This window comes from Podarcis gaigeae (genome assembly GCF_964106915.1).
Source record: "Podarcis gaigeae genome assembly, chromosome: 10".
NCBI classification, from domain to species: domain Eukaryota; kingdom Metazoa; phylum Chordata; class Lepidosauria; order Squamata; family Lacertidae; genus Podarcis; species Podarcis gaigeae.
This window is the reverse complement of record NC_139686.1, coordinates 41,542,772-41,566,937: the sequence shown is the minus strand read 5'-3', so window position 1 is coordinate 41,566,937 and position 24,166 is coordinate 41,542,772. Positions and strand designations below refer to the sequence as shown.

The 24,166-nt window shown below is 39.5% G+C and overlaps 1 protein-coding gene across 9 annotated transcripts in view; it reads left to right on the top strand.

The window, feature by feature from the left end:
* NAV3 (neuron navigator 3) overlaps positions 1–24,166 on the top strand; it is a 445,636-nt gene that overhangs the window by 296,954 nt on the left and 124,516 nt on the right. For 5 of the 9 annotated variants that reach the window (XM_083698859.1, XM_083698858.1, XM_083698857.1 and 2 more), the window contains 4 exons: positions 1,507–1,690; positions 10,285–10,353; positions 14,877–15,016; positions 19,423–20,455. In XM_083698859.1, the coding sequence (XP_083554985.1) occupies positions 1,507–1,690; positions 10,285–10,353; positions 14,877–15,016; positions 19,423–20,455 (1,426 nt within the window). The remainder of the gene's footprint in view (positions 1–1,506; positions 1,691–10,284; positions 10,354–14,876; positions 15,017–19,422; positions 20,456–24,166) is intronic. The other 4 variants (XM_083698861.1, XM_083698860.1, XM_083698863.1 and 1 more) reach the window with 1 other exon arrangement.

Here is a 24,166-nt window from a genome sequence, read left to right as displayed (position 1 = left end):
AGTTTATCCCTAGTCTGTTGAGCTATTCTCCCCTACCTACCCCAGATTAGCTCCCTGTGTAGCTACGAGGCTTAGGAAAACAAGATCTGATTCATACCATTGGGAACTTTTTTCTAAGTCGTGTAGCTGCCTGGAAGATGATTGTCAGGGAGGTCACGCCTGGGAAGGGGAGGAAGAGAGAAGCCCCCCCCTCACTGCACATTACAATCCCAATAATGATCTGCCCCACATTAAAGGAAAACAAGGAGGCACAGGACCTTGCTGTGTTTCAAGTATAACATGTAGTTTGATTCATACTAATGTTTAAAACACTATATTATACAGTTTGGGCAGTATAAGAAAATGTAGGCAGCTGCCTTGTAATGAATTTTTCCTGTAAGTCTGTTTTTTATCCATTTTTGCAAACTGCTTGAAATGTAGATGCTAATTATACTAATTGCGTTACAGTTTACTTTCTGCACTTTTCCCCACACCCCCTTTTTTCTTTGACCACTTTATTTACAAATGAAATTCTTCTAATAACATATTAATCATAAAAAATAAGAGGTTAATAATGTGGTTTCATACACTCATTTATTAGGGAAGCAGAACTGGTGACCTTCATAAATTTTAGAATGGGAGCACAGGTGGGGAAAGAAGGCTTCAGATTATCAAACAGATTAACAGCAGCTGCTTCTGTAGCAAAGGCTAATTTATAAAAGGAGAGAGACAGGGTTGCACCTCTAGAACTCAGCTTGCTTGCTTGCTTGTTATGTCTTTGGGTGCAAAAGTTGGCTGTAGAGAGGCAAGTTGAGCTGAGTGCTCATGTGTGGAGATAGGGAGACAGAGCTAAGGTTGAACAGCCAAGCCCAGCTCCTCACTGTGTAAGTGCTGGATGAGAGCACATAGGGTTGTGATGAAGCCAGGTATTGACTCTCCTTGCTCTTGCTTGCGGGAGTCGAATAGGGGGCCCTCAAAAATTGTATCTTGGTAAAATAGGAATTGCTTATCTAGTTCTTCTTGGATTGGTGCAAACCATTTCAGACATCTAGGAGAACCTTTGAAATCTGCTTATCCAAAGTGTCCAGTCTATCAGACTGATAGAGATCAAATTCTGCTGGGGTGAAACGTGGAAATAGACTTGAGTGGTGGGGTGACTATGTCTACAATTCCAATGAGTTATAGATGGATCGGACTGACCTTTACAGATTCTTGTAGGCTTCCTCTGTTCCAGACGTCAGCTCTCCTCTGCCCCTTTCTGGAGTAGTAAGCTGTTTGTAGCTGCAGCAGTTGGGCCTTCCTGCAGGCACTCTCAGTTCCAGAGAGCCAGGACACGATGTGAGGAGTGATAAAACATGGCTAGCTTTACTAGCTATACTTGCAACCTCTAACCTCCTTGCACATGAGAACCTGCATTTGGTAACTTCCTACAATGCATTGTCTGTGGGTCTGCTGTTGAAGAGGATGTGGAAACTTCAAAGCATGCAGAGCAGAAGTCTAATTCTTATATTTTCTTCATTTTTTCAGAAATAAGGAATGGAAATTTGAAAGCCATTTTAGGGCTGTTTTTCAGTTTGTCTCGTTATAAACAGCAGCAACACCAACAGCAACAGTACTATCAGTCTTTGGTAGAGCTACAGCAGCACGTCTCTCATTCTCCACCTCCTGCTGATATTGGCCAGCCCAAAACACAGCAAGATATGCAGTCCAGGTAGGTCAGATAAAATATGCAATTAAAGTGCTCCCATGTTGTAATGGTTTTCTTTAGAAACAATTCTAAATACTTGTGTACTTGGAATTAAACCTAAATTCAATTTGACTGGGGAGTTAAGTGTGCATCGCAGCCTTAGGTTGCATTCACACAAACAGTTACTTTAACTTCTCTGTTGTTCCCAATAACAGTGGCATGAATGATGTGGCGTGACGAGTTGGGGAAACTTGTTAATTATAAAGAAATATCTTGCACATTGAGGGGATCAACTTGTGAAATGTGAAATGAGATACAGAGTAAAGAAATGAGTATGGATTCTTCTAACTCTTGTGTGTTGCAATGTTTGTTGTGAAAACATTACAGGGATAAGGCCTATCTTCCCCTTCCTAGAGTTATTTTTACTACACAGAATAGCATGATTTTGGCATAAATAGTGTAGTACGGAAGTACTCTGGGCTGTCACTACACCATGTACAGTAATTGAACATGATCTTCTCTGGTAGGGCAAGAAAGCACCCAGTTCTTAAAACACAACAGAGATTACTTTTCTGAATAATATGCACGGTTTGTTTACATTCTTATAAATGGAGTAATACACTCCTAAATTGCATTTATCTTTTAGTTTACTGAACATGGTTTGTAGAAGGTATAATAAATGGTAACTGGAAGTCTACTCACCTAGGCTTCTAAACTACTCTGTTATATCACTGTTAGTGCTGTCTAGAAAATTCAAATCTGGATTATCAACAGGGGATAATCAACAGGATTTTATTTATACAGTGAAACATATTTCTTTAATTCATTCTGTAAGAATAGTAACACAACACACAGATGATTAGACTTTGGTAAGCATGAATAAAGAATACACTTCATAACACTTATTTTAATAATTCATGGTTAGAACAAATCTGCACATTTTGTGATATATATTTAATTGAATACAACATGTTGCTTTGTGTAAATTTTTCACTCATCTTCTTTTCAGTGCTTTTGAAGAGTAAGGAGTTGAATTAAAAAGTGTTTCTCTCTCGTTCCTTTTTTCTGCTTTAACTATTGAAATGCAATCTACAGTAGGATAGTTGGCAACAGGTGTGCACTGTTTTCCCAATGAAGCGTAAAGTCATTAGGAAAAGTGCCTTGCGGCTCATGACACTATAATATTGCAATAACTACATTGGGTAGTACTTACATTACAGTCAATGTAGTTTCCCAAGGGGCAATTGGTTCTTTGCAAGAGGCTGGGGCCAAGTGGGAGGAAGAAACACTCCCGCTTTTTACTGTGGCTGGAGCAGCATTGCCACTTCTGGCCCAGCTGGTAAGCGTGTTTTAAAAGGAAGATGAAAGGGCTGCAGGGTGGGGTGACTGAGGGTAGCTGGGATGGGTTCAAGAGATACAGAGGAGGGAGGATAAGCGAGGCTAAATTGTGATTGGCTTGGAAATGAACTGAATCATTTCCCAAAAATTAAATTGTTTTCATTCATCCTAACATTTGCAGATAGTTTGTCTTAATTTGTGTTTGAATGTGCATGTATAGTATTCATAGTGGACACTATATTGCTGAAAATAGTTGTATTTGGTATATTACAATTAGAGTTGCATTGTTTGGGATATATTCCCTGCCCCCCCCCAAAAAAGATAAAAGGAACATTGAGATTCCTTATGTTACTTTGAATACCTTTCATCAGGTAGAATCATTTAATGTAATGACTGTAACTTTAAGAGTGCACAGTAAAAAAATGTCTCACACTGATCTTGATGTATTGGAATGTATTGGATGTATTGGATGTATTGGAATATGAAGATCTATTGAGCCATTCCTTGTGGTCCAATAAAATAGGGTAAAAATGTGGCCTGGCACTATGGTTATGTTTCTCTGTGAGGGAGTGTAGATTGTAAAAACATTAATCAGAGTAATTAGCCTTTGCTTGGCCCTTGATCAGTGTAGATCATTGTAGAGGCTGACAAGCATATGGGAAGTTCTCCACTAAGAAGAATGTGCATTTTCCAAAGGCTGGGGGGTGGGGGGAGATCACTTTGTCTGATGCACTAAGGAGAACTGGGATCAGGCATAGGAAAACTTGGCCCTCCAGATGTTTTGGGACTACAATTCCCATCACCACTGACCACTGGTCCTGTTAGCTAGGCATGATGGGAGTTGTAGTTCCAAAATATTTGGAGGGCCGAGTTTGCCTATGCCTGAGTCTTGGATGGTAAAACAAACAGACAGGATGCATGAATTATTCAGTTTCCCCGTGAAATGTACAAAGTAGGGGCTTATTTTTGTTCATATGCCAGTAGAGCTAACATATGATGTTTCTTCAGAGATGTGTGAATACATTCACACTTTGCATGTTCAAAGAAGGTGCAATGAGAGGAAGTTAGCATATTAATCTGCATCTAAGTAGCTTTGTATCTTTCCAGTGAGGAACCTTCTTTATATCCAGGCTGTTAATATTGCTGTGGTTGTCAAGGAGTTGTTGCAGTACAGCTCCCATCTTCCTTAGACTGCAAAGGATGCCAAGGAGTCAGGGATGATAGGAGTTGTAGTTTAGCAACATCTGGAGGATATAATGTTGACTGCCCCAAATCCATCCAGATAAATATGAAAGGAAAGGGTGTTTTACAAGAGAGACATTTTGGCCATCAGTAAGCCTTTGTTTCTGAGAAAGGGGTGAAAATAGTTATATTGAACAGTTCTGCTGAATTCTCTTTTTCTACATTTCACTTGCGAGTTTTAGTTTATTTTACACATACACAAAGGTCACAGCGCTGATGGCCTTATTTATACCTGTCAGCAGAAATGCATGGCAACAGTGATTATATTATATTTTATGACATATTTTGCTAGTTTGTTTCATCATTGCAGCATATATCTAAGCTTGCCATGGCGATGATCTTTCAACCACCCAGATGCTAAGGGAAAACACATGTAGATGAAAGTTCTGTCCCATTTGTGGATTAGTCGGTAACTGATTTCAAGAAGCTGTCAGCAAAATTCCTAAATGCAGGCAAACCAACATTATCACATATAGAAATAGTGGTCGCAGCTTGACAGCCAGATGGATTTGCTTAATTCATTAAAGTTCACCCTGTGTTACTTTAGAAAAGCAAATATATTTGGCTGGTTGGTACTTATGGCTGGTTTTTTTGTAGGTAATGTTTTACTTTGCTCTTTCACAGAAAAAGCAAAGGGAATAATGACTCTCACTGGACTAGCCGTTCTTGTGAGTTTTTTTGAAGCCAATCAACAGCCTGGTTCACATGTAACACTAGGACAAACCATGACCAAATGAGCAAACATACAACTTCATGGAGCAAAATTCACAGTTGTTTGCCCCTTCCTTGGTCTTCCTCCTGCTGCTCTTTTCAGAGCCAAGCCATAGTTTTGTTTAGCATTATGTCCAAGCCCAGTGTCATACCTTGGCTTGCTCCAGACAAGTCATGAACCATAGCTAAAGTTCATTTTTTATTTACTGCATGCTGTTTGTATCGGGAGGAACTACCAGTATCTCTGTTTCGTCTGGTATGAGCTTTTTTTTTAATTGATTGATTGAGTGAATTGATCCTCATCCAGCCCATTATCACAGTGATTCAACACATCTACCACCTCACCTGCTGGATAGTAAAAAGAAATAACAAATTTCCGTATTTATAGATTATGTTCATTGAGTGAATTGCTTTTATCATGGGTGGACTACCTGTGCCTCTCCAGATGTTGGAATCTAGCTCCCATCAGCCTCAGTCAGCATGGATAGAGGTCAAAGATTAAGGGTGCTGGGTCCCCTCTGCCTACTCTTTGTTTCCTAATTTTGGTTATTAACTTTTAAGTTCTCAGTCAATCCATTTTCATTCTATCCCATGAGTTTCCCTAGGAGCCTTTTGTGGTGGACTTTGTCCAATATGTCTAACATATCCAAGTACATTGTACTGACTGGTACTGACCGGTTCTGACTGTGTCTTTAAGGAAGGAGTCGAATGCAGTAGGAAACCCAACCAGATGTTGACAGACTACAGCCCCCATTATCCATGACTGTTGTCAGTGCTAGCTGGGGTTGATGAAAGCCTGGAACCTTTACATTTTTGGGGTGGGGGCACAGGTTCCTACACCTCAACATGCACATGCTAAATAAACAAAATAACTACTAGGATTACAATTATGACTGTGTGCATAAATACTGTTACAAACTTTACTGTTTGGAGGATGCTACTTGTAGACAAATTTATCCAGCAGGACAGAGGCTGTAGCCAATTCCTGGCTTCCCTAGGCAGGGGCTGGGAAGGGATGACTATTTGAAACAATACGGAGCTAGATAAAGTAATGGCCTTGCAACAGAGGGTTCTTTTCCTCATGTCTTGGCTAGGCATTTAGTTGGTTGCTGTGAATGCTGGACTGTGTTGAGATCAATGTCTGTCATGTGCAAGATAAGTAAAGCAATTTTACTCTGTGCCCACCAGTTTGTGCATTTTGGCTCTTGCTAATTTTGCCAAGTAAGCAAGACAATGCTGGTATTTCTAAAGCATTCCTGTTTCTTGTGATAACCTCTATGGCACTCAGTTGTCTCCAGTGTAATTGTTCTGTGAACATGAATGCAAGATACAAGTTCACATGCAGATCTGGTAATGGTATGTGTTCTTATTATTTTGTTTTGAATACTGTCTCTTGCCATATATTTTTTCCTCTGTAAAAGGAAACATAACCATATCTAGACATAATCATATCTAGGTTGGTGTAGTTTTTACAGTGCATAATATTTTCATATTCTATCACTATTATATAAGCTATACATGTGAGATCTCATTAAAAGTGTTGGAAACTAAAAGAGAAAAATTGTATGCTTAAGTTTTTTTGAGCTTTATGGTTAGTTTGGGGATTTTCTTCCCATATAAGACAAAATTGCTCCTACAATTAACAACATATTTGACTTTTCAGATTATTGGCATATCTGCATTGCTTTGCAACCTGTTTTTAATCCAATACAGGACTATACTATTTGCTTTATTACCCAAGGCTTCAAAAATAAATCACAGGCTTCACTATTAGCTTTAGTATTCACCACAGGCTAGTATTCTTCCCTTATGATTCTTGATGACATGAGTTTAGTGGTGCCTGTTGATGAAATGAGTAGTCTATTGCACTGCAATGTAGACTTTTTCTCCCTTAAGTCACTTTTCAGTAAGTAGCTAGCTGCCTTTGTGAGTCACTCAAAGTACTTTTTCCATTTTCCACATAGAACCATTCTTGCTTCCAGGAAGAGACTGGGGAATAATGCCAGCTTATCACATAGAAACTAATAGTCATCATTTTTATATTCATAATGCCAAGTGATTTGGTTTACACCAAAATTGCAGCCCTTTTTACTTGTTTCACTTTTCCAACAGGCAAGCATAGCCTCAAACTGAATGTTGTTCCAAGTTGTCAGCCTTGCCTCTCCTATTCACCCCTTATCTCCACTCCATATTACCATCTCACGCTGCTGCTGGGGAAAATTAACAAAGTCCAGACAAAACTTTGACCATGCCCATTGATTTCTCTTTCTCTGACAGTTTCCAGAGTTCACTCCTCAATATTAGTGTGAAGGGTGAACTTGCTTAATCAAAAAGGGTAATTTTCTTGCCAAGTAACAAATCCAACATTACAACTTTGCCAAAAGTTCTTTTGATAGTTCAAAATGTTGAAGTATCTTCAAATTTAAACCTGCAGTAGTGTGAGGCCGTCTGAGTGCTTTAAAACCATTTTATTTAACTTCTTTAAATGTAGAAGCCCCCTTTAAGAGACTAGGGAGCACATAGTTTAAAAGTAGGCCCAGAAATGTCCCTGGAAATGGCACTTACGTCATAATGTAACATTTATTTCCTGGTGCTTAATTAGGCTGTGTGTGTAAAAGTTGCCTCCATAGGTCCATGTGGACAGTCTTCTTTCTTCCTCTGCATGCTCCCTGAAAAATAAATAATGCTATTTGATCACACTGAGCCATTTCCAGGGGCATTTCTCGCCCTGCTTCGAAAGTGTGTGGCAAGAACCAGTAGCAGTTGGCAGGGTGGCACAGACTGGAATGGTTTGCTGATCTGGCTTCCCAATGTTGCATGTTGAGGCCAGTTATTGAGAAGGGGATGAGCAGGCCATCGATGGGAAGTTCAGCACAGTGCAAGTGTAGTGGCAGGAGCATCAGAGTAGCTCCACTGCTGCTGCCATATCAAGCTTCCTGCTGTCTCCCTCTTGGTGATGACAGTGATGTGCAGCATTGGGAAGTGAAGTCAACAAAACTGTCCTACCCACAGTGCCTCGCCAGCCACTACTGGCAAGAAGTATGCTTCCTAGTCTGCCAGAGAGACTTTGACATGTAAGGAAGTTCAAGCTCTAATCTTTATTGGCAAGGAAGTTAAAATAAAAAAGAAATGGTTTGAAAGCCCTCAAATCACCCCATATCACTTTTCTTTCCAACTGCACAGGCACAGAAAATACAAACTAACTTGTAACCAAACTCAGCTTGAAGTATGAAAATATTAAAGTTCATTGGAATTACGTTACATTCAAGAATTACGAACATACTAGATTTGACTTCCAAATGGACAAATGCTGAGTTTTAACAGCGTCACTCAGTATATGTGAACTTGGTTCCAAATCCCTGGATTGCAGCAGTGTTTTCTCTGATGCTGTTAATACTAGCTGTGCACTGCTAAGACAATCTAGATGAAGCCCAGCTCAGCACCACCTTATTGCGTTCTTCCCATTCTGCATTCCCTCCCAATTGTGTGTTCCTCTCACTTGTGTAATGGGAAAAGTCAGGCACCTAACTTTCCATCACTTTTGGGGGCAGCAAGGGGTGGCGGCATGAAGGATTTAGTCTTGTGATTCCCAGCTGTAATAAGTTATACAGTCCAGCAACAGTTTCACAAAGTTATAAGTGGTCTAGTTACATCCCTTGTCATATATTCCTGGCCAAATCACATCACATCACTTGTCACTATCATCACCTCTTAGAATTAACCATGCTATGTTCTTTACTAACACCATTACCTTCCTTTGATTTTCATTTTGTGCATCATTGCTATGCATGTTTCTGGCATAGGCTGTGCTTACAGAACACATCGTCATTGTATCCATGTTTCCAAGCCAGTAGTGCTGGATAATAACAGTGGGACGAATGTGTCATAATATAATGAAAAAGTAGATTTGTCTGCTACACAGTGTCATTCTGGTCTGTCATTCTGGTTAGGTCTTCTCACAAAAAAAGTTGATTTTAGTAAAACAGCCCTAAAATGCTGTATAAAATCTTTAATGTGCTTTTTAATGAAGTTTGACGATAATACATGGCACATGGTCCCCATTAATACTTTTGGGTGTCCTTGTAAAGCAGGAATGGGCAAACTGCAGCCCACCAGATGTTGCTGGATTAAAGCTCCCATCATCCATAACTACTGGCCCTGCTAGTTGGAGCTGATTGAGGTTGGAGTCCAACAACATCTGGAGGCCACAAGTTTCCCTTCCCAATAAATAATGGCTTTCTTCAGCAAAGATGATACCCTCAATTAGTGTTGAAAGTGGATGCTTAGATAAAATTTTATGGCATCTACTGCAAAGTTCAGTGCCAGTATTTGTATCTGCAGCAAGCTCTGAGTTTGCTCAGCAATGATACATCTTGAGTTTTAACCCACCTAGAATGTGGACAGTTTACCATGGTCAACATAAAGAACAATATTACAGAAACAAAAGTAGTATCTCCAGTCGCCCACTCACTCCCTTCTGCTCCTGAATCAAAAAAAAAGCAAGACTTAAACAAGAACATTCTGCCAGAGATTACCATGTGGGGCTGGCAGTTGTGAGTTTTACTTATTCTTATTCACACAAGAAATACATGCCTACCAAAACTCAATAAAATCATTATCTTTTTCTCCATCTAAAGCTTGTTTGGTAAATCTCTCTATAGGAACAATTGACCAGATTTGTTGGCACCCACAGTCTTTAGATAAATTGTCCAAATTCTTCCAGTTGTGTGCAACTGAATGCCAATAGAAATGTTCCTGTTCTCCCCATCAAAAATGGCTAACAGAGCTAATAGGGTGCAAAGACTGTTGAGTAATCTCTTGTAAGAATGTCTTTTAAACCATGTGTATAGCTTCTAATAATCACCACATATGGTAGAAGCTTCCAGCCTAGCCACATTTCCTTCAACAGTGTGGTGAAAATAGAGAACTGTTTCTGTTGCACCTCTGGGGTGTCAAGTATCACCTGTGTAAGATCTTAAATGTTATTTCTTTAGTCTTAGGAAAAACAGATGATAGAGGTTTCTTAGTACACACATTGCACCAGTCTGCCCAGTCCAATTCCTTTCCCACATCTTACTCCCATAGGTTTCACCACTCTGGGAATCTGTGGATGGGACAGTTTACAACGCCTTGCATTACAACATAGTCCGTACTTTGAAAACTCATGGTATAATCATTACATTTAATGCATTCTTTGATTAATTTGTTTTCTATCCATGTTCTATTTGCATAACATTAAGTCATCATTTGGTGGTAAGTTTTTGCTTTTTATGCATATTAAAAAAAAAAAATCCGTTAATTCAATTTCTCTGTTTCTTCTCATACAGTCTGACAGCCAGATATGCAACTCAGTCTAATCACAGTGGAATTGCAACCAGTCAAAAAAAGCCTTCTAGGTCAGTTAACATCTCTAATTTATTGCTTGCTAGTGATACTTAATGGAGTCACTGCCCACTGGCATTTTATTCTTTAAACCACAGTAGACATTCAACTCTTTATCACCATAGCTTTTAAATGCAAGCTTTGCATAATTTTTAGTTGGCCAGTGGAAAAGCCTTGCCCAAGACTGCAAAAAATAACAGCTTTGTATAATAGCTGTAGGGATATCTGTGTGTTGCAACTTAGCATACTGTATGTAAAATAATTGATTTAAATGAGCTGTCAAGTTTCTAGAGGGATTTTAGTGCTCTTATGCTTCTTGCTCAACACACAGACTAGAGACAGACTTGAAGCATATTATTTAGCTCTGCCACAGGGGAAACTTTGCATCTGAACTGTTGATAGAGAATCATACAATGAAATCCACACTGTCATTCCTACCCACATTGCCCCTTACTCTTTGCCAACTTCTGCTGTGCTTCCTCTACCTGTCTGGGGGAAAATTAACAACCTATCATGTACTTGGGTGCCTGAGCTGGGAAGCATCCCATTTCAGGTACTTGGCTAAATAAAGCTTTGTGGCTTTTAATCAGCTGAAGAAGGCTAGCAGCGAGTGAATGATCCAGAGAGGGGTGTAGTAGTCAAGGACATATATTGGCTCAGTTGTGACATCACAGCACCACTGCAAGCTCTTTATTCAGGTTATGTCTGTCTGCTCCCATAATTTGGTTCACAAGTGAATATAAATTCTACTAATCAGATTTTCAGTTTATTGGCCCAGCTCAATAGAGCAGAAATTGAACTGTATGATACTGTTTATCTTGGTGGAAAACAACTGTAAATTTTAAAATGTAAGCATGTTCAGGAGGGTTGTTAGTGTGGGAAAGGATTAGAACAATAATGCTCAAACTTCACCTTTTGGATCCCTTCTTTATTGCATTTATTAGACTGCCACTTAAAACATTCCACAAGTTATTGTCAGAATCTGTCTATTGCAGACCATTCTTGCCTATATTCCTCATTGCTAGTGTAGAGTTTGGGGTCTGCTGCTCATTTTATGTAAGTTGAACCCTAGAATGTGGATATCACATGCAGCCTGGGCACTGCAAGGGTAATATAGTAAGATCAGAAAAGCAATGAATGAGTATTTATGCCTTTATCAGTCTTTTCATTGAGGGACCCCTGACAGGAAGGGCTGTAACACAGTGGTAAAAGCACATAGTTTCCAGGCAGGGCTAGTAAATATTCTGAAGCTCTCAGGCATTGCTAGGCAGTGTAGATGATACTGAATTAAAAGGTCTGACTCAGTGCGACAGCTTCCTATGAAAATAGTTTAAGAACCACTTGGGTAGAAGAATTAGCACTGCTTCAGCCTGAAATGTATTTAATAAAGTATTGTGTGAAATTTCTACTGTTAGGGACAACTTTTGTTTGTGTGGAGCTGGGAATTAAATGAATTGAAACAATGAATTGTCTTTAAATGAAACAAAATCTTAGTCTTAGATGGCTTGCATGTTGATTGCCTGTTCTACCTCCGCCGTTGATTGTGACTTCTCTATTATAAACACTAAAATCTGTGCATTTACTTCCTAAAGGAGGACTCCTAGCTCCTCTTGTTTTGTTCAGTCCATGTTGATTATGTGTAGTTAAAAAATGAAACTGTTCACATTATTTGCTTTGCAGTTCATTGCTAACAATGAACTATCAGCTGTGTAATCCAATGTATGGCATCAGTTTTCTATTGTAAGCTGAACTGCTGGTGATAGCCTGGAATGAGCTATACCAAAGCACAGTTGTTGTGCACCTGTGGTCATAGGTTTTCAGTCTGCATTTATTGTAGGCTCTCTTGTCTCCTTCACAATTCATCATGTCTGGGCTCTAACAACTGTTTCTTGTCTAATGATATAAATTTATAACAGTGTTTGTACATTTTTGACCAGAAGTATGTTCCTTGTGAATTACCTGTTCCTTTATACTTTGCATTTCCTTTGTTGCTTAAATGATTCTGTGGGAGAATGACTGGAAATGGAATGAATTGTGTGTGTGTGTGTGACAATAGCCTTGAGATCTGTTTTCAAGTATCACAAAGGCCCTTTTGGGCTGTTTCCCGCCTCATTTTCTTAACTGGAATATAGGGAGGGAGGTACCTGAGAAATATGGTTATTAATACTGTGGTACCTTGGGTTGCAGACACTTCAGGTTACAGACTCTGCTAACCCAGAAATAGTACCTCAAGTTAAGAACTTTGCTTCAGGATAAGAACAGAAATCGTGTGGTGGTGGTGGGAGGCCCCATTAGCTAAAGTGGTCCTCAGGTTAAGAACAGTTTCAGGTTAAGAACAGACCTCCAGAACGAATTACGTTCTTAACCTGAGGTACCACTGTATAAGTAAACTGAATTTTAACATGCATTTTTGTATATTTGTAAATTAACTGGATCAGTAGCCATAGATTTGTTGTTGTTGTTAATTGAATTTGTATACCACCCTTCATATGAAGATCACAGGGTGGTTCACAACATCAAAATATAAAATGAGAACCCAAAATACACAATAAAACATAAACAAGCCAATAACATCCCTCCCACAGACACATTTAAAAGCCCATAGAATCTTAATCAGCCAAAGGTCTGCTTCTAGAGAAGCATTTTTGCCTGGTGGTATCTAAAGGTATGTAATGAGGGTGCCAAGTGAGCCTCCCTGGGGACACCATTCCAAAGGGGGGGGGCAGCGCATAAAATGCTTGTTCTGCTGTTGCCACCCTCCAAACCTCTCATGGAAGAGGCACATGAAGAAGGGCTTCAAATGATTATTGCAGGGTTGGGTTGAGGTAGTCCTTATGGGGACAGACGGTCCTTGAAATATTTCAGTCCTGAGCCATGAAGGCTTCATTGGTCAAAAGCAGCACTATGAATTGGGCCTGAATACTAACTGGCAGCTGCTGCAGTTGGGCCAGGATCAGTGTTTGGGCCAGAAGACAGTTTAATCAAACTGTCTTCCCTCGATGAGCAATTTCACTGCCAGCTTATGCACCAGTTGAAGTTTCCAAACCATTTTCAGAGGTAGCCCTTCATACCCAGTGCTAGTTTTCTATAAAAGGAGGTGCCAGAACTCACCATGAATGCAACTGAGTTCCAGTGACTTCCAGCTGAAAAAAAAGCCCTGTATATAAGGTGTTTCAGTAATCTAACCTAGCGGTTACCTGAGCATAAACAACAGGTGTTAGGCTATCCCCGTCCAGATAGGGGCATAGCTGGGACACCAGTCAAAGTTGACAGCAAAGTACCCCTAAGTTACGCACCGGTGCCCTCAGAGGTCTAGGGAACCACTCACTAACAGTGCCCCAGTCTTATCTGGATTTTATAGGCCATGATAAAATTTTGTATGCTTAGATTTGCTGACAGTGCAGATTCCAAAGGAACAGGCCAACAGCCAGAATAAACTAAAAAGTAACATGGATTATTAGACATCTAACATCGCAATTTTCCAGTTATCTACTTCACAAAGTGGTGACCTGCTTAGATAGAGATATAGTGCAGTTTTATATTAAAATATGCTCTCTTGATGTGCCACTATAGTAAGCAAAGCCCTTTATTAAACAAATGCCCCCTTTCATTTTCTTCTTGCATTTTCTCTCTTTTCTCCCACTGTGGCAGCTATTAGCATTTCACAATGCAAATGTTTGAAATATCGTAAACTAGTAACACCTGCTTCTAGGTAATATTCACAATCCTGATTTAACCTGTCCTTAAGTCTGTTGAGGTACCAGTTGTGTGCATTGAACTAGAGCAATTTATTTTTATTGGCAGCTTGTAAGACAACGCAACACTGCTTAATCTCTACACCAGACAATCAAATCAAAATAATTACAATGTGGGTCTGTACTTATTGCAGAGAGTGGCATCTTTATTGTTAACTCTGATACCCAGGATATTTCAGATGGTGGCAGCAAATACCAACAAGTGAAATATGTAGCCTGAGCAGATCTCTTTAATTCAAGAGTTTTCATTTGAAGTAATGAAGATGTGAGCAATGTAAAATGTTGAATTTCTCATCTTACCATCTAATGCCTTCTGCAGATATGAGTGTTTCTGGAACAAAAGAAGAAATAAAGCACTCGTGGAGTATAGTGCTTATTTTCAAAACTGTGTTTAGAGTATATATTTCCACTAAACTGTATTCCATGGGTTGTTTTAGCTTTGTTATATTTATCTTAGAAATATATGGAACTGAACTATTTGAATAAAACAGTTGTATGGCTCCTGGAAAAACATGGGTGAATCTTTTTTGCAGTGTAAATGGAAAATGCAAAGGATCCTTATATGTTTGTCTCTGACTGTATATATCATATTTTCTTCTTTTGTACCGTTTAAGGTGTTCCTTTTGTCCATGGTCTGACTAACCATTAATTATGTTGTTGTTCATTGTCATGACCTTCCTTAAAACCATTGTTGATCAGCTCTGTGAATTTATTCTGCAACTGAAAAGTTAACTGTCTCATATGCAATTGCAAGAAATTCATTTCTGACTGTGCTATTCTAGGCTTCCCGGGCCCTCAAGGGTGCCAGCTGCAGGCAGCAGTACCAAAGTCCAGGGAGCCTCAAATTTAAATCGGAGAAGTCAGAGCTTTAATAGCATTGACAAAAACAAGCCTCCACAATATGCAAATGGAAATGAAAAAGGTAAGTGTTTGTATGCCAGGCTTGCTGAGCATACAAATCTGTAAAGGTTCTACACAAGTCAGGAAAAAAAGATGAAATGTTTAAAATACTAATTCTGAGATATAAGTAGAATATAATTGTTGAGTTTTCAATTGGGCTCTGAGGAGCCTTCTATTTCTGGCAAAAGATGTCTAACGTTTTGAGCTGCAGTTGGATATATATAAATTTTCAGCAGCTGTTTTTTGGGGGTAGATTTCAATCCTAAGCAGTGGAAACTTTATAAAATCTGACATTCGGTGATGGCTCAGTGTTGAATGGAGTCTTAAAGCATCCTGCATCAAGGATGCTACTTGTAGCATCTCTTCCACACTTATGGTAAATTATATACCTTCTGCCTTCAAGAATATCATTCTTGCATATATTCGGTCACTGAAATATTCTTTTTCCCCCCTATCTCAGGGGTCAGGAAAATAGAACATTTTTAAAAAGCAATGTGCAGCAGCTTTACCACAAGGTGGGAGTAGATGTCATTGAATGAACACCAGTGTTCAGTTAGATGTGGGGGAGGAATTAATTCACATAGGCATTGCAAATTCCTGTACCAAGCAAGTTTTATTGTGGTGTCTTTCTCTAAGGATGTTTCTTTAAGCCATATTAACATTTCATCTTCATTACTTATCATCGTGTTCAATCTGTTATTCTCTACCTATTTTGGGTAGTGGTAGGACTCAATATGGTTTATGATCCACCTCATAATTAAGAGAATTTGATGCCTATGGAGCATCGTTTAGACCAGGGGTAGTCAACCTTTTTATACCTACCGCCCACTAATGCATCTTTCTTGATGGTAACGTTTCCTTACCGCCCACCAGTGCTCAGTGGAAGGAGGATTCAGCTTGTGCCATAGAACCCCTACCACCCACCTAAAACCCTGAAACGCCCACTAGTGGGCGGTAGGGACCAGGTTGACAACCCCGCTTTAGACATTGAAGGAGAACCTGTTACATCATGTTTGTTACCCAACATAATAATTACTGATGTAAAGGAATCTTAATAATACTTTAGAGGTAATGCATTTTGATTGCTAGGTTAATCGTGGGCTTTAAAAATAAACAGTAGCAAGATATATACTGGTAGTATATATCAGGAGAGCAACAAAGGACTTAAAGGAAAACAGTTGGTTCTAATTTGCATGACTATCCATAATTTGATTGTTCCTTTATGCCATAAGAGAATCTTCAAAATACTTCAGATCTCATAATAATTTATGGGTTTCATATTTATAATCCATGCTGTTTGTGCTGAGTAGCTGTACAATTAACCTTGCATCAAAAGCTTCCCTTAAAGGTTAATATTGTTATTTGCCAAAATCAATCCCATTACTACTACTGTAGGAATAAATTTGCAGTAGATAAATAAAAATAAATAAATAATGGAGGGGGTTTAGAATACCATATTGCAGCACTACAGGGACACTTGGCTATTAAATTAGAGCAACCTGCAGACATTTTCCATAACCCAATCTGCAGAGTTGCTGAACCTGAAAAAGAAAACATTTTCCTGAATAAAGTGGATCCTAAAAAATGGTTTCAAATATAAGCACTGCCCTAATTTCCCCCTTCAGCGAGGGCTTCTCTCAGAGCTTTGTGCATTGAATTTAAAAATTGAGAGAAGCTTCTGTGTGTGTTTGACGGAAGATGCTTAGAAGCCTCCATACAACTGAAAATCCTGATGAGGCATGAATGTCTTATCACGTTTGTGGTGCTGGGGAATTGAGGATGGAGTTTCCTCGAATGCACACTCCTGCCCCTCTATGCAAGTCTAATATTTTGAAGACTAAACTGATAGTCCTGGTAGGTTCTTGGTGAAGCTACTCACTGATTCGCTAAGCCATATACAAATATGATTTAATGTGTAAAAGCAGGATGTTCCATAATCTCTGCTTTCAGGACAAAAAAATGCTGCTACAATTTCTTTTCAAACTATTATTCTCAGATTATTTTATTGGATCCTCAGGCTTGCTTTTCCATTTGTGTCACGGGCTCCAAATTGAAACCATTAGCTACATATACAGAAAGAGTATTTTCTTTGACATACTGTGAAACTAAATAGCATAAATCCATGCTATAAATCCTTTTTAGCTAACTGGAAAAGTGATCTAAATAATTAAATTATGTACAGTGGTTGGGCAAACATAACTGGTGGTTTTCTATGGAGTAATCACTATTTAACACTTCCTTTCCCCAAATCTTTGCTTTGTTTTCCAAATTAGCTTGGTTTATTCCAAACCAAATTACGTTCACATAGGAAACAATAAATGTATAGTTTTGCCTTTTGTAGTTATTTTTTTCTACTTTAAATAGCAGCAATGGGGGGTGATCAGGATCAGGGCTATGATGAGCCGGGTAGGGTTTCTTTTTAACTCCTTGCACACTGCTACAGAAAATCTGTCCTCACCCAAAGGTTTGGTTTGCACTGGGAGAGAAGCTGCCACTGGTACCAATGCAAATTACTTCCCTCCCTGTTCTGCTGACAGGAGTGTTACTGTCATCTTAGCAACACCATTGAACGCCCTATGTTTTCCTGTACGTAGAACTGTCAATAATTTATGTGTTCACTTATGTCTTCTTTGCACCATTTCTACATAAATCTGATAACGCTTTAAAATAATCTGCACAAAAATCTGTATTTGCACACACGCTTATAACACGTATATCATGACAAAATATGTAGATAAATGCATACTGTATCTCAGTGTCTGGAATTCTAAACATATTTTATTCTGAAGTGTGCATGGTCAAATGCATGTTGGCATGATTTTTGAGCAGAGAGCAACATTACATTCCAATCTACGCAACAGTCCACATGGTGGAGATCAGGTCATGTGACATCTGAATTCACAGAAAACTAATTTCTCAAGCATCCCTAGTATTATTAAGCACTTCAGTCTTGAAGCTTTTTGACATGATCAGTATTAAAAAGAAACATGGGAGTTAAATTATCCCAATCCTTTTCAAGCTTGAGGCCTGTGGAAATTTCAATCTTGTTCTGATTCAATTCAATTGTTCCCTTTATTTAATTTGTAGTGATACCATCTGCTCAGGTAATTTCTAGCCCTGTCCTATTTTTATTACTGAGATTCAATTCCACCAATATATTTGTTGGGTAAACCACTGAAAACAGCAACACCACCCTTGTATGAATGGTTTCATCGCTGCTATTCCTTTACTTCCATACTGTGCTTGCTTCAGCTTCATTTATTCCCCTTATCCTCTATCTTACAAATATTTCTGGTGTAGCTCCTTTTGCATACAAAATCCTACACCTGACCTTTCTGATATTTCCTTCATGTTGCCCATAGGAGCCCTTATGTCTTTAGTAGTCATGTCATAGAGCTAAAGCCCCGAGATAAAATGCACCTGCTGAATGCCATACCTCCATGCTGCTGTTAAGGTCACAGGGGTGGATTTTTTATACCAGGTATTGGTAACCTTAATCTAACCAGGCCAGAGAGCAGTCAGTGTCAGCCTTAATTTACCCCCGATTTGATGGATGTGACTGTGCAGGTGGAAATGGCTGGTGCCGACATAGCTAGAGGGGACCCTACATGAGGCAAGTGGGGCAGACCTATCCTACTGTGCTGTCTGTCACTTTCAATCCTGTTAAATCAGATACATAGGCTTGTGTTGACCTTGGTGACTCTGTAGTGGCCAAAAGGGCCTCTAGAATGTCACAATAAGAATATTATTTCAGATCTTGATTCATTCCTCCTGTTATCCTTCTCACTGTTATCACCCTAGGTTTCTGTTCCAAGCCAATATTCTGAATCCGTTTGCAGCATGCAGTTATACACTTTATCACTAGCACAGTGGCTTCTAGGACAAGGCTGTTAGTTTCATCCATTTATTTTTTTAAGGAAATAATTACAGATTCATGTTCCTCTTCCTGTTACCCACCAGCCCAGTGCCATATCCTTTTGTAATCTGGAGCTCCTGTTAATACGTGGGCGGCTGAAGCTTCCTCCAATCCAAAACGCTTCTTGCTGAGCATAAAACAGCAATTTTAATGCATGATTTGTGAGGAAAATAATTTAAGCAATCAAAAGGTATTTTTGTACTTAAGTTTCTGACAAGTTTGGAGAAACGACAAGAGGGTAGGCTTACGTATTTAAACTAGGTCAATGGGAACATGTTTTAGAAGGCTCAGTTCCCACAGTGCTTTCAATTGTGCAACTAATTGAAAGATTATTGGATTGTTTTTGTTTTTATTATGTATTGTGTGTTTTTATGTTAGAACTTCCCTGAGACCTGCAGGCATAGGGCAGTATACAAATTTATATCATCATCATCCATCATCATCATTTGGAATGCATAGTTTGGGGAGCTCTGCAATTTTAATGCCCTCGTGTTTTTCTCTTTCAAAACCAGAATCACCCAAAGGTCCTCATCCATCTGCAGGCATGAATGGAAATGTACAGCATCCCACCAGCACTGGGCAGCAGCCGGTCTCTGCCATCCCCTCTCCAAGTGCCAGCAAGCCTTGGCGCAGCAAATCCATGAATGTCAAACACAGTGCCACCTCTACCATGCTGTCTGTCAAGCAGCCCAGTCCCGCAACCTCTCCTACGCCACCTTCAGATAGGCTTAAGCCACCCCTTTCTGAAGGGCCCAAAACTCCTTCATCTGGGCAGAAATCCATGTTAGAGAAATTCAAGTTAGTTAACGCTAGGACTGTTTTGCGGCCTCCCTTGTCATCCAGTTCGGGTCCCAGTGACAGCGGGAGAGACGAAGAAGCCTTTTTAGATTGTGGCGAAATGGACGGCTTCGGCGGTGGTCTCAACAGTGGTGGCTCCACCAGCAGCAGCAGCCCTAAAATATCACCTAAACTAACCCCTCCAAAAGCTGGAAGCAAAAATCTCAGCAATAAAAAGTCTTTGCTACAGCCAAAGGACAAAGAGGAAAAGAGCAGGGACAAAAACAAAGTTTGCACTGAGAAGACGGTGAAGGAAGAGAAGGACCAGGCCACAGAGACACCTGCAAAAAAGACCTCAAAAATTGCGAGCCTGATCCCCAAGGGGAACAAGGCTGCATCAGCCAAGAAGGAAAGTCTAATACCTTCATCTAGTGGTATACCAAAACCTGGATCAAAAGTACCGACATCAAAGCAAAGTACTTCACCGGCATGTTCAGGAAGTAAAGAGGCGGAAAAATTGAGGAGTGCAAAGGGGAACCAACCCCAGTCAACAGCAAAATCGCAAGGTAATGAGAAAGCATACACTCCTTCTGGTCTTCCCTCTTCTGAAGGAAAGGAATCTAGTACGGCTCTTACCCCTAGTTCGTCTGCTGCTCTTTCCATTGCTGCAACTAGTGGGCAAGCACCAGGAAGCAGTATTGTGCAACTTCCTCAGCAACAGCAATACAGTCACCCAAATACGGCCACAGTAGCACCATTTATTTATAGGTAAGATGAGTTTCTACTTTTTCTGTAACTAAGTGTGGCAAGCTATTTTTCAAAGAAGTGGTTTTATTTGAATATATTTCACCATATATTTAATTATTTTAGAAAACGCAGTTGCTTAAAACAATGGCAAAAAACTGATCACACAGCAATACCATCTTAAGAGAAGTTAATCATGGGAGTTTTCTCCCCTGGTCTATTCCATTCAGACAAAGATTGGTCTATTAAAAATCTTTCTAAAGATAGTTTTCTATTTAAGTTACATTATAGTCCAAAGGCTATTAATCATGAAATAAGGATTTCTTTTAAGTTTTTCATGTGTGGTAAAACTCAATCTAATTGTTTAACCACATCAGTTAACAAACATGGATACATATGCTATAATGTTATTGTTTTAGTTAAATAAATTGTTTCAATTGTTATTAAGGAAATGTACTTCCAATAAAGTACAGCAGAAAAGTTGTCCAAATATAAACAGTTAACTTATTAAACCTCACAATAATTTCATAATTATCTGTTGATGTATTTCTAACAGTATAACCAAATCAGTAATTTTTTTATAGGACTGTAAAAGCTACTCTGAAAATTTATTATTCCGAAAATGAAACCTTCATCTGGTTGCAAATACTAAGATTATACCAGCAAGAATGAGTCTTTCTGTAAACGATTTAAATCAAGTCTTACTTAAATCAAATCATATCCACCTTGACTAGAAGCCATTCTGTTTTGTTCTTAAATTAAAAACATTTAAAGTTTGGGATCTCAGGCCAGGATATATATGCTGCTTCAGTACCTCAGCAACAGATATGGAGGCAGATTTAAAAACAACATGATCTTTGGATTGGATAGTTCTTTTTATCTATCATGCGAAGAGCAGCACAGAAACAAGTGGCCCCATGTGGCTTCCAGGGAACATGGTAGGGGCAATGTTACATTATCCTTTCATGGTGCTGCATTTAGAAGTAAAACTCACAGGCCTGTGAGCACCTTCTTGCATCATGTACCTTTTTCAGCCCACAGTTTTCCACAAAAAGAAGTTGCAGCTAAGTATTTTAAAGTTAGATCTTCCGTGAAATGGAAACTCACAAGGATGAAGTTCTGTTTCAAGCTTTTTAAAGAAGCCAACACACAGTTATCATAGGATATATTTAAGTTGAATAACTGTTTTTGTCAGCTAAAAATTAACTTGTAGATTCTGTATGCTGGTATGCATATGAGTCTTTGATAGGTTTTGAAATAGTTAGCATAAATGGGTATGGAAATAATAGTGGTGACTATTAATAGTAATAAATATATACATGACAACCAAGTGGGGCATCTTAGAAAACAGAAAGATAGGTGATTGCATTCTACTGTTATTTATTACCCTCCCTTTCCTCTAAGAAGCTCATGGCTTATATCAGTTTATCTTTCATTTTATCCTTGCAAATTTTATCCTGCTTTACAGTTTGCTATGGCTACCCAGTGAGCTATCCTCATGCTGACCACCAATTTGCACCTGAGATTTTCACACACTGGCTTTACATCTAAGGTCTCCCTACTACACCTGTTAACTTGCATTTGACTGCACTGAAAAAGTAAAGCCTGGTTTCTGCAGGCCAATGCATATGCTTCCTTCTCTCATTCTCTAAGGCTGCAGTCCTTACCAGCAGCGGAGCAAGCCTGGGGCAGGGCCAGCCAGGGCAGGACGCTCTGCCGGGCCTCCAAGGAGTCTGCCTGCCTCCTCCCACTCAGCCGCCCTACAGCTGAGGCGGCAAGTGGACTGTTTAGGGCAGAGTGGAGCCTGTGGGCGCCCAACCCACTGCGTCACTCCCAGGAGAGATGCATTGCTTGGGCATGCCGCAGGCCCTGCGGTGAGTGCTGGCCGGCATTTTGTCACCCTCTCAGTTGTGACACCCGGTAATCCCCACCACACCCGCCTTCCTCCCCCCCCTGATCCTTACCCTCCACCCCACACTGGATCAGCCTCAATGCCATCAACCAAACTTTGGGATTCAGTGGATGCCAGTTCCATTCAGCCCCACCCTTGGAGCTCCCCATGGGCCTACCACCTGCAAGTATAGCAAGTAGAATGGGGAGCACAACCCTAATAGAATGATGCTTGTGTCATCTGGTGACAGCAGCTGGCTCAGCCAGTAGAGCTGAATGGAATGACATCCCCACTCACTTGAAACACACATAGCCTGGTGGGATGAAGAGGTTGGGTGGCTGGCTGGCTCTGCTCACCTAGATCCTTGTGACCAGTATCTTCAATTTTCTCAGAATAAAAATCAACAGAATAATTATACATTTTTAGTTCAAAGCATTTAATATAAGAGAGTAGGCTGTTGGAGATACTCTGGGTACTAACATTTCATTCCAGCAAACCGTTCGAAACTCTCTAAGGCTGAACATCAGTGTGAGCCTCTCTTTTGCTGTTTATCTGAAAGGCTGATCGTTACTAATGCAGAAGAGGTGCATTTGTAATTCAAATGAGAAGACTGACTGATATAAATTTCATATTTGCATTTCAAATTTATTTAAGCAAAAACTGCTTTAATACTCATATATACGGAACATCGTTAGTTCATGCTTGTAAACCACTATTTCGCTAGTAGCCTATGGCAAGTAAAAGATTTCTTCTAGATGACAAGGCAGGGAACCTCTTATAAACAGCAAAAGAGTTGGTTCATTCCTTCCCCCCCAGCCCTCTTTATGTACACACATGACTTTGGTGTGCATGGACACAACTTAGTGGATTTGTAATGACTATACTGCCTTAGTCCAAGGCTGCCTTAGTTTTTGGTGCATTTAATGCACTCTAAATCTACTTTTTAAAAAATCATACATGAATGGGGCTTTAAAATAACTTTAGCATCTTGCCATGACATTTTGCACATGTTTTGAACTGAGAATTAGTTCACAAAGTTTGGAGAAGTGCAAGCTTTAAAGGAGCTTGAGAGGTGTGAATTAAGTTAGTTCACCTTAAAATGTTGACCAAGCTATAGACTCATCCATCACTTGCATCTCCCCTTATTGATGTATTCTTCAGGCAACCGGTTTTCGATTAGACTGAAGCAATGAATCATACTGAAGGAAACAAATATTCTGTTTTGAATGGAAAGTTCTGGACAGAGGAGTGTATTATTTTATAGTGCATATCGCTTTAGTGATTAGTGGGCTATGAGAGTGCAGTGCAGATGCTAGGTGCCAGTTTGAACCTTTTCTCCTTGAAAGCAGCTTCTCTTTTGTCTACACAAGTATTTGAATACCATTTTCAGTCCAGACCCGCTTCTTAGCTGGTATGCCTGTGAACATAGGAATTATAATGCTAAGCTTATTACAAGCTGCTCTGTCCTTAAAATGGCAAATCACAGGCACGAGCACAAGAGCGAATTAACAGTTTTTGTCATTTACATTCATTGTTGTGAAATTGAAGTGGCAGCAGGCCAAACTCTGCCAGTCAAAGCTAGCACTAAGATTTCCAGCAACAGACAGTCCAAAGTATTTAACCTAGATATTTTCACGGTTGTATCTTTGGCTCAAGCAGAATTGCTGAAGTGGTGCATTTAACAATGGTCTGCCAAGTCTGAGCTAAAGTAGGTGGTAAAAATAAAAAAAGAATATTTTCCCATTTTCACTTTTGTACATTTCTTAATTCATTGTACAAAAGTGCGAATCTGGATTTTGTTTTCCCTAATATTTAACACTGTGATATATTGATACTATGCCCTA